This window comes from Oenanthe melanoleuca, chromosome 4A (assembly GCF_029582105.1).
Source record: "Oenanthe melanoleuca isolate GR-GAL-2019-014 chromosome 4A, OMel1.0, whole genome shotgun sequence".
Taxonomy (NCBI): Eukaryota; Metazoa; Chordata; class Aves; order Passeriformes; family Muscicapidae; genus Oenanthe; species Oenanthe melanoleuca.
This window is the reverse complement of record NC_079338.1, coordinates 6108768-6122943: the sequence shown is the minus strand read 5'-3', so window position 1 is coordinate 6122943 and position 14176 is coordinate 6108768. Positions and strand designations below refer to the sequence as shown.

Below are 14176 nucleotides of genomic sequence, written 5' to 3'. Positions count from 1 at the left end.
TATGTTCTGCCACTTCTATTTTACACAAGCACAATAGGGAATTCAGAATTTTCTGTCTCATGAGTATTATTAATAACATATAACAACAGTTCTTAAACTATGGGCCAGGAATCACTAAAGAAAACGTTCTCACGTTACAACGAAGATAAAACCTGTATTTAAAACCACCACAGTTTAAAAAAGACTGACTACTGACTGAAAAAAACCCACTTCTCAAAACAATTAACCACAGAAGAGAAGTACAATCAGCAGTGTTTAATATCTTCACATTTTTCAATGGCTTATAAGCTTACTAAATTATACATTACTTTCTTACAAAAATCTTATTAAGCAGCACTCATACTTTGAAAAAAAATATTTCAAGAAATAAGCAGAGCTGCCGAAGAAAGTATTTTAACAAATAGATATAATGAAACATCATATGTTCATGTATATATATTTAACTTTCTGAAGTTTTCCCACCTTACTTTTGCCTGGTCCTTTCCACTGAACACATAAATTACAGTATTATCCTGTTCCATGGAAATCAAATACAAAAAGGTGTGAATACGGACAGCTGAATGAGTAATACAGATATTAAAAATTTTTTCTGTGTCTACTGACAAACAAGAAATCGATTTCTTGATGTCCATGTATGATGGCACAGGACAATAACTTGAGTGCCAAGAGGCACATTAGGAAAACAAATAATAGAGAAAACTCCCTCAAAATAAAGCAGGTCAAAAAGAATTATTCCCCTCTGCTCAATGTTCAACACAACTGAAACAAAATACTCCATTCAAAAGACCGACAAAGTGAAGTCAGGAGAGGCCACCAGGTGGGGAGATGGAACGGATGAGAAAAGGAGCAACTAGCAGAAGTGAGTTTGCTTTACGATTCCCACACCAACACCTGTTTCTCCACTTACCTTTGAATCCTCCGCGCCCCCTCCCGCCTTGGCCTCTGGCGCCGCCGCCGCGCCTCCGCCCGTCCCCCCTGCGCAGGTAATTGTCCCGCTCCTCCTCTGCCGGGGCCGCCGACCAATCGCTCAGCTCATCTCTGTGATCAGACTCTGTTTCAGAAGCATTTGATGCTTCAGAATTAGTTCCTATCAAGAGGATGAAAAAAATCCAAACATGCTAGTGTAGCTTAGCATGAAATTACTACAGCAGAATGCAAGATGTAGACACTTAAATTTTTTCTTCTTTTTTTGTTTAATAGACAGTTTTGGGATGTTTTTGCCTCCCAACCTCTGTAACATGCACAACACAGAAAGGTGTGTAATATATATTACTTCTTTAAAGCTCAAGACATACTAATAAAAGCTAGTTGTGTGTTTAAGGCTAAATAATTAATTGCTTAAAATTGATGTCATCAGTATATCAACCTATTACTGAACATACTACAAAATCTAGTAAAAGTCCAGTAAAACTTAAGTATAATAGACTAGAATCCTTCATATTTCAACAACTGAAAGTTCTAAATACAACCCTTCCTGTCTCCTCTCACCAGTGCAACTCATCTACGAAAAGAAAAATATTCCATCATGAAACAGCCTGAAACAGACTACAAAAGCAGAGAACAAAGTAAAAATGCTAGAAATGTATCAAATCAAATAAATGGCTGTTGCAATTTTTCCAGTTAATAGATCACCTTTATTGACAGAAATCCCCATTTTCCCCCCATAACTCATATTATTAGGAAGGTGAGTTCACATCTTCTAAAAATAGTAAATACCACAAAAACATTAATTAATTTTGTATTATGCAGAACACAAGCTAAGATTTTCTTATAAAGCTCACATTACAGGCCTTTCAGTCAGGACAAACACCAGCTGACCTACATTATGGATAATGAAGTAATAGACTGTGCTTCTTCAGAGCAATCTGGAAAACTATTCATTAATGAATTATCCAAGGTTTTGAAGAGTAACACACTATTTTGGTGACTATGGTGCTCTAGTAAAAACATAAGAGTTCAATTTAATATAAAGAAAATAGCTTTTCTGTAAATTGAGCTACACAGTATTTTCACCCATAAACATTTATATTAGGATAGACTCACACAGGTTGAAATGAAAACAGACTTCATTGTCAGGAATTGTTCAAAATATAAATAAAATAAAAATCCTCACCCTAAGGAATTATGGAGTAACTAGATATTCTCCATAATGTAGAAGACAGAAGCATGGTGTAAGAAGCAGGAAGTGCATGGCAATCAGAGCAGATTACAGGAAAGCACTAAATTAACAAGTATTTTCTTACAGCATAAATCTCTATATAATCTCCAAATATTAATACTCTATACTAACTGCATTTTTAATAGCTCTAAGTCCAGTCTTGTCCAAGAAATCATGAGACCAGCAGGCCATGGTGAGAAGTGCAAGTGCCCCTGTAGGTACCTACCTGAAGCATAGCCTGGCCCGCGCCGGCTGTGCCCGCGGTTTCTATAGGGGCGGCTGCCGCGGCCGAGGCCCGGCCCATCGTCAGTCATGTACCCTTTGTCCTTATCTGTACGGTTCGGGGGCGGCCTGGAAGTGGCTCCGATCTGTCGCAGTTGCTCATCAATTTGCAATCTTTCCAAACGCAGCTGGTCCACTTCCTGTACAAACACAAGCCATGTACAACTATTATTTAACTATCTGCATGTGCACACATGCAGGTCTCAGAAAGAAAAATAATGAAATATTGCAACTGATAGTCTATTTAATACTCAAGCAGCAACTCAGCTTTAAGAATAACTTGTTTAACAAAAAGACTTTAATCTGTCCAAATCTGTGTGCTACCAACACAATTCTTCCTGTGGCAGAGTTGACAAGTTTAGGTTTGTTTAAAACATGTATCAAGGAAAAGCACTCAGATCAGAACACAAGTTCTTTACACTGCTGCACATAATAAATATCAAAGTTATTAAACAATTCTGATGTAACAGTATTTCATAAGAAGGCATTTCTGCTGCTAAATCCTATATAACGATAATAAACAGTATGAGGAATGGGAGGAAGCATAAAAACAGAGAGAAAAGTGCTGTAACTTAGGCATAGAGGCACCAGCACACAGCATCCTCACCATACACAATTAAGCAAAAGAGAAACAGCAATGCATATTCAAGGAGTACCTTTTCAGATGTTATCTAGCTCACATCAAAGTGGCAATCCCGTTTTCTTTCTTTAATTAGGGAGAAATCCATTGATAGAAATTTCTTTCTGACACTGCATCCTCTGCAGGTCACTTAGTCCAGCTAGAACTTTGCTAAGATGCTTTGGTACTCAGGAATGCACCCCATCAGTGACTTGGTGTGTATCTCTTCTTTTCTCCTTAAGATGATTCCCTAACACAATCTTCCTTTAGGAAGACTAAGACTTCTTGCTCCACTCTCCCATTGGTATCAGGGGGCTGGTGTTCCTTAGCTTCTAAAAGATTTATTGATAGCTACTGCACTGACTGGACAAGTATCAAATCAGGAACAGTCTGAAGGCTTCAAAAGAGATGCAAGACTTTATTTAATTAAACGAACTCAAAGCTGTCCCTGCTGTTAGATCTGGCCCTGCCATCGAAGACTGGGCACCTGGCCACAACCACCACAGGCATAATTAATTATAAGCAACAATGTGGGATATTCTTTGCTCCCTATACAACAGACTACTCATCACAGACTACTGGGGAAGTTACCGAGCCAAGAGGCCAACACAACATCTAAAGCTGAGTTGCCTACAACACATACTCAGGTATGAAATGTCAATTCATTACAGAAAAAGTAGTTTAGCATTTTTGTGTTAAAAAAATGCCCACTCTATACAAGATTCTGCATGGAAGGCTGTTTGCTTTGCAGCTGCATGAAGGACTGACTACTCTCTCATATATGCAGTTGGCAGCACATTTTGACATAGAATTTTTTTTTCTCTACTCTTTTGTAATTTGCATCCTGAAAAAGTTGTCATCCCATTCTTCAGACAAATCATTCTTTTATTAAAAACATTCATTTTTTAGACAGAGAACCTGTTATAATTTTTCAAAAGCCTCATGACCTGAACAGATTATGATCACACTGTTACTATCCCAAGCATTGATAGAAAAAAAAAAAAGTGGTAAAACAGCATCATTATCCTCACCTTTAAATAATTAAGATGATAATCCAGAAGAACAGTTGCATTAGTAATGCTATCCTTGGTTCCTACAAACACAAATGGTACCATTCCCTAAAACACAGTAACAAGAGGCTTTGGTTATTGATTAGGCATCGAATACTGAAATGAACCAAACTTATCACTGTAAAACGTGAAAACAATTCTTATATCAAGCATAAGCAAAAATGAAAACGTAAGACAACAGTATATTTCTAATTCTGATATTGACTACATCATGTAGTCTAAATCCCTTTATGCAAAGAGATTTTTTTAAATAAGCAGATTTAGATAATTTGCATCACAATGTCAATATTTATTTTTCTGAACAAGTGAAGAAGAGTAAATTTAGAACATTTTATGTTTCTTCCCTTAAAAATACCACCTTTGCTGACTGCATCCATTCTCTCACACCAGCTGCTTTTGGTCTACTTTTGAGCTTTAAAAAAAATAAATCAAATTAACATTGTGTCACAAAACAAAACCTGATCCTTCTTGAATATCTCTACAGTTGTAAAAAAAAAGTCAAAAAATATTCAAGAAGAAGTCAGTACTTTAGGTGATGATTTCTAATTTACAGTTGTTCTACCCTTCATGCGCATTAAGCGAGTCAATAAATACACAGAAAATACAAATCTGGAAACTCTGAAGTCTGAAATTATGGCACTGGGAGACAAAACACCTAAAGATTAATTTAGGCAGCCAAAGCAGGTGAAAAATAAAATATCTAAAAGGGCTTCACTGAGTGCGGAAAACAAAGTGAATCTTAGCAATTAAAAGACAATTTCTACACCAAAACTTCTGACACTAAGACAGGTCCATGCAGCATTTCACAGTGAGGTATGGGTGCAGTCCACACAGGCCAAAGGAGCGAACCTGAATGCTCAGCAGTTGCAGCCTCATCTGGGCAGAAGCAGCTTCACTGTGGACTGCAGACATTTAACCTGAGCATCTCCAACACTCAAGCTGCTGAAGCCCAAGCCATTGCAGACCAGAGCACACCTACTGATTATCTGAAATACTGTTTTGCTATCTCATCACTACCTCTAAAAAAGCCTTTAATTTCCACTGTACACATACCCTTTGCAGAATTGCATTGCAAAAGAAATGTTTGCTGCAGAAATAAAATTATTTGAAACACAAATGTCTTAAAAATTAAAAGCAGAGTATGCCGAGGTTGCCCAGGAGTGGCCGGTCTATAATTCATCTCCAATTTTAGGATTGTGTTTGATTTGCTTCCCCCTCCATTTCTTTTACAGACAAAAACCTTACATTAGACTTTATCCATCTACATTAAATAACTAGGAAAAATAATATATACACGGTTCTCTATACCTAAGAAACCTCAGCATTAACACTGACTTTCATGAGCATTAGAAATTCTTTAGCCACAGGCATTGTTGACTGAAATGTTTTATTACCTGGGGTATTTTAAGTTTCATAAATATTTCATACAACCTGATAAAGAGCAGTGAAATTTCTACTAAACAGGCATTAACTAGCTCACAGTATCAATTATTAAATGATGACTAGACAAATGATTTAAAAGGGCATTTAAGGAAATGGCCTGCTGTTGCTTTTGGCAGTGGATTCAAGGTATAACAATGCTAGCTATTAAGAATAGGAGCTGGTAACTACATGAAGCAATTTCAGCCATACAAAAGCAACAAAGTGCTTATTTATTGAACCTTATTTTTGTCTTCAAAGCAAAAGTTCGTATGTTCAACTTGGGGAAGTTCCCCATAACGAGTGGGGAGTACTGAGCAGACCTTATGTGCATAATAAATTTAGAGATAAAAGTAATATATATTACTGTAACAAACAGTATCTATTTCATTTTAAAATATGAAAAGATTGAAGATAGCCTGTTGTAAAATTATGGGATGTATAAAACTGCACTTGAAACTAATGGGTAGTATTCTAACATATCAGTCACGTAAAAAGAACCAAGTGCTGTATTAAAATTTAATGGAACTACTGTGCCACTGCAAGAAGGACTGCAATATCTAAATTCACACATGGGAAGATTATTTATTTCATAGTTGAAATAAAGCTGCATTCAATTTACAAGTACTAACTCTTACATGTCAAAGTCTGATCTCAGTTTTCTGTATTGCACCTGGCATGACACAACTAACACGTGAAACAGTACAAGCAATGCCAGCAAAACAGAAGTATGAATGCAGAGCTTGACAGGTAAAAAAGACCTTTCAAGATAATCCTTAAAGCTGCATTTTGGACAGAAAAAATGTAAGCAAATCAGCTTTTTTTAAGTCAGAATTTAAAAAAAAAAAAAAAAAAAAAAAAAAAAAAAAAAAAACAAAACAAACTCCCTGCAGCCTTTACCCTTCTGTGATTCTGTAGCCTGCAGCAATAGCAGCACCCTCTTTCTTATTAAACTAATTCCATTTTATGCTGCAGGAATTTATCTTTAGAATGAAATATGACAGACCAGTGAAACCTTTACGTCTAAATACTGACCATTTACCTTTTCAGAACAGATGTAAATCTAGTAAGATAATAAAAAGCCTTTAGGTAATTGCTTAGCCCCTCTGTACAGAAAGATGGAAATTGGATTGTGGATTTTCAGTAAGTCTTTCAGTGATAAAAGAGCAGAGGAAATAACTACTCAAGCAAGAACATAAGGGCTCCAGAAACCATATTTCATAGCTTATCCAACGTAGCAAAGTGTCTTAGCTGGTACACATTTGGATTTTGAGGTAAATGAACGGCAGTTAAGTTTTCTTTAAGCACACTTCACATCTGAAACTGCAGGGAGTCTTTTTGCACTGAGATGTTAAAACCTCCAAGCTGTAAGTTTTTTTGCATACCTTCCCCCTCAATGCAGCATTAGAAAAATTACTAATGAAAAATTAAACGAGGTAAAAAACATTAAAAAAAAAAATCAAACTCAAAGCAGATTAATGAATGAAACCAGCAGGTTTCATATATATGGATTTATAGCGTAGCACATGCTGGGAAACGTCATTGCTTCCAACAGGAACAACATGAAATCGCTAAGAAAGTGCACCACCAGTAAATTTCACAAAGCATTTTTCTAACACAGAGAAGCCAAATTTATATAAAAATGCCCCTCAGCATTAATAGGAAAAGACAGAATCCATGAGAAAACACATTAATCAACACTTTATCTTACCACTACAAAGATACAAGGAAGAATTTATTTTAACATTGAGTAGAATATAACAAATTAATAAAAAGAAAAATGGTATTAACTGAAAACATACCTCTTCTTGTGGAATATTTTTATCATTTTCAGCCTCAATTCTCACTCTTACAACACCAGATTTGTCCACTATCTCCTGAATCAGTTTTCCATTTTTTCCTATTACTTTTCCTACAGAAAGAACATACAGAACATTCCACTTTTATGGTCTTGCCCAAACGTGAGAGTATTGCTGTACTCTAATTAGACAAGACTATTTATGTACCAGCGCAAGAACTTGTCCAAAATGCATTAATCCTCTACAACAAAGACTTAGCTGACAAACCACAAATTAAAATATCAACACAAACTTGTCGTGTTAACTTATAAAACACATTGATCACAGAAACACTCAATACGTTGACTGTTTATTTGGCTTTGCTTTGGTACGTTAAAGAAAACTTCACTTAATTATGAACATTTCTATTTGCATTTAAAATATGCAGTCAAAGCAAACAAAAATCCTTTTACAGTGTCCTAACGTTTGCTGTAACTACTTCTTGTGTAAGCAAAACTTAGTTCATCTACAAAATTTTAGTTGATCAAATACTACCAAAGATACTGTTTGAGGCAGATGTTAAATTCCATAAAACTGAGATTTTTTACACATTTTTGCCAGTAGTTTATAATTCACCAAAAAGTCAAAGACAAAAATGGAAATAAATTATACTCCAACGCCAGTAATGCAGACATGTATCTTCTGAAGCAGACATTCTAGTGTGAGACAAGGAAAATGAAAATTTAGTTCTCTCCAATCTCAGCAAAACAATGTGCTGTCTGCAAACTGGCAGGAAAACTAAGCTGCTTGGGACATGATGAGGGAGAGCCACATGCTTCAATCACAGTTTTCAAGAAAAGCTTAAAAGAGTGATGTCAAAGATGTTTTCTGCATGTATGAAAAAAAAGTATTTTTATTTAACAAACTGCTGGAAAATTTAAAACATGATCTTTTTTTTATTGGCACATAACTAAAACAGAGGTAAAAAACTCCCAAGTGCATAACAGCTACTGTTTGTCTGATTCAATTAATTACTGAAGAAGAAATTAAACGCCACTTTCAGACATAAAAGACTTCTATGGCTCCTATCACTCAAAGCTAAATAAATTTTCATTTCTGTGTTTCAACTTTTTTGACACAAATATTTGCAGAAAACATGGTAAAATATGGCCAGTAAGTTCCTCCTCAATGACAAAGGCCTGTTATGAGTGTCAAAAACTACTTCTGAGCACTTTATCTGAGTATTTTATGTCATTACATATTACTGGCAAATGTTAACAGCACCTTATTAATAAGTGTAAAAAAGCCTTGGTGGTGATTTTAAAAAGTACATCAATCAAAATCCCCAAAACCTCCACAACTTACATCAGCTACTCCAATCAAAGTTTTTGTGAGGATTTGGCAACACACACACACAAATGTTTTCAAATAAAAATGTCCATATAATCTTTAAAAAAACCACAACATACTGGGTGGGTTTTTAATTTGTTTGGATTTTTTGATCAGTTTGAATTTTTAAAAATATAATTAAATAGAAGGCAGTTGTTTACATTTTCATTAGATTAAAAAAAAATCAGTATATACTTATATCTAAAAAAGCTTTCTGCATTTCTAAAGCAAATTTCTAGGAATTTTAAAAGCCAAACTATTAAACATAGCTTATTTCGGACATAACATAGTGTTCAGCAAAAGTTGTATTCTAAAGGATCCAGGTCAAGAATTAAGAGTAGAAATGAGAACCTGGCAAGTAAATACATTGCTAGGTTCTAAAGAGAAACAGACTTTAAGACCTCAAATTAAAATCATGATGGCAGCTCCTAATTTTCACTTAACACCAGTAAAGAATAGGGAAGGGAAAACAACAGCTTTTAACTAATTCTAGACTGAGCTGCCGCATTTCTTAGTACTTGTCTCTCTGCAGAATTTCACACTGCTTCAACACCAGCTTTCATACACTCCCAGACAAACCTATTAAAACATTTGCTTTTAGGACTATGTTATATCATAAAGCACTTTCTCTGCTCTTATCTATTGAATGAAATCACAAATTTTTATTTTGCTTTGTAGCATCAAAAGCTCATTAAAAGATTTCTCCAAATATACAAGGGCTGCTTTGTTCTTAAGGCCTTTTTTTTAGTGTTTGGCAATGGAAGTATTTTAGATTTTCTTCATCACTATTACCTAATTCATCCCACAGTGCTGCTTCTAAACATCCGGTAAAAGGACAGGATAAAAAAGACAAATATATGTCAAAGAAATTATTCAAAGTATACCAGGAAAATATGACACTGCAGATTCATCTCTCGTATAGCTGAACTAATCTCCGGACATGTATGGGAGAAGTACTTAATTCTCTGGCTCAATCCAGAAATTATTCTGCCTTGTACTTCAACATCAGCACATTGCTTCTATCTCAGCGCAGTTCTCAAAATGCATTTTTCCTGACTGTCATGGAAGTAGCCTAAAGAAATAACATACCTACTAAATTCCTTGGGACTTGTATGACATCTTCAGCAAATTCAAGGTAACTTCTTGCCTTTTTCACCGCATCTTGATCCTACAACAGAAAGATGTGTAAGAAACAAGATTCATTTCTCCAAGGTTTTTGTTTGCTCGTTTCTTTCAGGTATTTTCTGAAATGATGAAGAAGGGAACTCACCTCTCCATAAATATGGAATGTACAAGTATCTTCATCAAGATCAATGGCAGTCACTCCAGGGACTTTTCTGGCTTGCTGAATATTAGCACCATGAGTGCCAATGGCCAAACCCATTAGGTCTTCACGTACTACAAACTGTTCATGGAACCGAGATGCAAGTTGCCTAGAACTCTGAAGAAAAACCTAATGTCAGCTCACTTTGATTGTCTCTCCAGTACACTGGAGAGAGAAAGCAATATAAATTTCAAGCCTATTTTTCAATCGGTGCTTAGCCTACTTTTTATTTAATCAATCCTTTTACTGCAATTATTTTAGCTTCAAAACCACCAAGGAGTCTCCTTCAGAAATCTTTAAAATATTAACATAAGGCTAGCTTCTATCTGTGCTGACACCTCTATTTTGAATTACTCTTTAATAGCTACAGCTATCAGGTGTTACTAGGTAATATAGCACTCATAAGGTAGTAAAATAGTAACTGTGGTGATCATTAAAGCAAACCTTATGATCTCTGAGAAAAAAAAGGTACCAATTTCAACAGGTGGGTGAAACTGTAATAACTCAACCACTGATACAGAAATATATAAAACATATCTATTTCACTTAAAAAAAAAATGAAGAATCAGTGCCTATGCATGGCAACACAAAAATTTGAATTTGAATTCAGAAAACAAACATGTTCAGAATTTCATCCAGGAATCACTCATCTACCAAGACAGAAGGGTCATACTGAGCACTCACAAGCATAAGCATAACAGAACACAGGAAAGGAACAATAGTTCAATGCATTGTGAGAAGATAAGAGAATTTCCAACTGTGACAAACTATTAAGGCAAAAGTGTTTTCCAAGGAAGAAACAAGATAAAAGCCAAGATATATAATTCCATCCATGTTTCTGCATTGTGTAACTTCTGCCAAGGCATACATATGCACACTTCAAATTAGCAGTTTAATGTCAGCAAAATGAGACCCTACAGATGTTGAGAAAGCATCAAGGAATTGCCCACATGAAGGTCTATACTGTTCCAGCTAAACTGCTATTGCTTTCTGACCTGCTCCTGCTTAAAAATGTTGGTAAATATCCTGTGCTAAATCACTGTTTCAAAGAACTGGTTACAGTAGATAGTAGTGTAAGTATCCATGTGTTATGAAATACTTCAGAATACTCTGAGAGTGCTGTCAAGCAGTTCAGTAGCTACATTACAGACAACTTGGAAACCAGAAGTTATTTTTAGCTGCTCATAGTTCTACATTTTAACAGATAATCCAAATGCTGATTTACTAGCTGATGTCTTTTATAGACAGCCAAGTAAGAGAACAGGATGACCAAGACAATGATCAGTTAACTATCTTCAAAAAGAGGAAGCTACATCATCACTGAGGACCTTGGCTGACAGTCAAACTAGTTTTACTGCCTGCACTCAAACATCATTAGCTTTTCTGCAAATTATTACAAAGTTTGTTCTATTTAAACATCACAAATTCTGTATTCTACTTCCCTCCAATACATCAATAAGAAACACCTAGGCAACTAATGTATTGATACCTACACAGCAGCTGTAACTGAATTCTACTTAGATACAGTAAAATACAAATGAGAATGCAAAATACTTGTAAATTCAGGCTTTTTAGTATGTGACAGACACTCAAAACAGCTAAGACACACCCACTGGAAAAGAAGGTAAACAAAAAATAATCAATTGTTTTACTTGATGCTCTACAAGCCACATTTAAGAAGTAGAGCCATACAAGTCAAGAATATGCAAAAAAAGACAGTACAACAAATAGGAAGAAAAACTCCATTGGACAAAAGAAGCTGTCTAGTGATAATGACTCAGAAAACAAAATAGGTAAAACTGCTAGAAGTGGCAGATAGTAAAAGTTCAGTGACTATGAGAAACCTACAAAGGTTTATTTGATGAAAACAGTGAGCTGCTATTAACAATGCAGTAAAGCCCAAAGTGTTCACTAAATATTTTTTCTGCAAATGGACACATGCAATCTGTTGGTATGTCAGTGTCCTGACAGTAATTACGAGTATGATTCTTATTATCTAAAGCTCTTCCTTTCAGCTTTGGATGAAACTGATTTTATATTTATTCTAACTACAAGAAACACAAATGCCAAAATGAAAAACACCAGCCAACTTTTGTCATACAAATTTTAACTGTATATATTTATATCACAACTTTTATTTAAGTACTGCTTCGGTAGAAACTGAAGTTCAGCAATGGTTTGCCAGTGAGAACCAAATTGGGTTTGAGACTCACATCAGCACAAAGACTCAGTGTTACAAAGACAAGAAGAATCCAAGATTAGTTTGGGAAAGGAATCAATGACACCAGTTGTTGGTGTCTGCATTTGTGGGGGCAGGTAAAGAGAATTAACTCTAAAGAGGCTGTTGTACTTCCCACCTCCAAAATAATACTTTGAACTTCAAGAGGTAAACTGCCCACGCAACTGTCAGTTCCGGAGGATAAAGAAGAATGACTACTGAAGAGCTATAGTAGGGGGCTCAGTAAGGAACACCAATGAGGAAAAATTGGTCTGTACTTCATCTTAAAAAATCAAAACCCAAACAAACTTGGATTTCAGCTCTGAAACACAGAAATCAAGATACTAAAGAGAGAACAGAAGCGAGAACTTCTTTTAACAGTGAGTTTACCCACTGGATACAGGAGGCCTGAACATGACTTCATCCCACTTCAAATAGATGAAACTCCTGGGATGGCGGAATGAAACCTCACTCTGCAAAATCACTGCTGGTATACACCTGTGTCAAACTCAGTTACAGTAGTTTAAGTGGTACCTCTGGTTCTTGACAGTGAATCCAAAAAGCTTTCAGAAATATTGCTATTTTTTCTAATTTGCAGATAGGAGAAAAACCATGAAAAAAATGTTAATTCTGATGTATAAAGAACCCCTCATTTCCTAGCCTACTCTTCATATTTTCTTTTTTTTCTTTTACCCATGGACAAGTATGACTCAAGTTTCTTGCCAGTCAACACCCACTCCCCAGTCACAGGAGTATCAGAAGCTGCTGTAAGACTATTTCCTAACATTTTATCTATAGACAAACCTATCCCTTCATACATTCTACTAACAACAGTTTTCAACCCTTCCATCTCATTTTTGCTGTGTTATTTTGCTAGATCCAGTTCTAGTCCTGTCAGTATCATGACATATTCACTCCCATGTATTTCTAAAGCTACCTAATACACGGCATTATTTGTGCAATGACACCTATTTTATGCTTCAAAATATAAAATAAATACATTTATATGCATATCTACATACCTGTATTTAATCCCCACAAAATCCTGCTGATAAAAATGAGTTTTTGAATGAATAGGCCCTATAACTGCAAACATGTTTGCTCGATGACACTTCCATCTGCCTTTTTTACCCCCTAGACTATTATCAGTACATCATCACGTTCACCTCAATGCAAGTCCTACCAGCTAAGGAACACATGAGTTTTTTTCATTCTGTGTTTTACTCAAATTACTTCAGGGAAAACAATAAACATACCTCCAGCTGTTTGCTGGCTTCTTCATTTCTCAGTATCAGGGATAACTTGGTGCGAAGACTCCGAAAGTGCATATCAATCAGCATGTTCGCCCGCTTTGTGGTTACATCGTTGATTGACTGAATTATTAATAAACAGAACAGTGCTTTACACAGGGACTCTTGAAACAAACCACTGTCAATGGTACAGTAAAGTATTTGTACTTACCAAAATAATAAGCTGGTGGTTTTCAGAATCGTATGTTACAGAAAAAGCTCCAACTGCCTTTTTGAAGTCCTTATGCGCAGATTCTTTGGCACACCTGGGAATAAAAAAGTAACAAAGTTAAAAATAGTAACCACTGCATTTATGGTTAATAGCCAAAAAGAGTAATTCCTTAATACAAAGAAAGCAAATAAAGATCTCCAAGCTCTTTATTCCATTATAATTTATTTTACTAATTTTTCTTTCATTTGTCTTCACATGAGTACATTAAGAAGCTATAATCACGATAAGCAGAAAGTTCAAAGATTTCAAACACACAATGAAGCATTAAAATGAGTGATTTCATTTTAACCCCTGCAACATTATAATGACCATATGCTCATCTCATGCTGTGCTTCACTTCTCCAAGTGTCCTGTGTCCACTCACCACTGAGTGAACTTGTGTATACTGTAACACTCAC

At 35.5% G+C, this 14176-nt stretch overlaps 1 protein-coding gene across 4 annotated transcripts in view; it reads right to left on the bottom strand.

Moving 5' to 3' along the window:
* The window catches only part of FMR1 (fragile X messenger ribonucleoprotein 1), a 29498-nt gene that overhangs the window by 3783 nt on the left and 11539 nt on the right, over positions 1-14176 (bottom strand). For 2 of the 4 annotated variants that reach the window (XM_056491331.1, XM_056491333.1), the window contains exons 6-13: positions 13719-13812; positions 13514-13630; positions 9986-10156; positions 9805-9883; positions 7351-7460; positions 4091-4177; positions 2385-2580; positions 908-1051 (exon numbers count right to left, since the gene is read on the bottom strand). In XM_056491331.1, coding sequence (XP_056347306.1) covers positions 908-1051; positions 2385-2580; positions 4091-4177; positions 7351-7460; positions 9805-9883; positions 9986-10156; positions 13514-13630; positions 13719-13812 — 998 coding nt within the window. Of the gene's footprint in view, positions 1-907; positions 1088-2384; positions 2581-4090; positions 4178-7350; positions 7461-9804; positions 9884-9985; positions 10157-13513; positions 13631-13718; positions 13813-14176 lie in introns of all 4 variants that reach the window. The other 2 variants (XM_056491330.1, XM_056491332.1) reach the window with 1 other exon arrangement.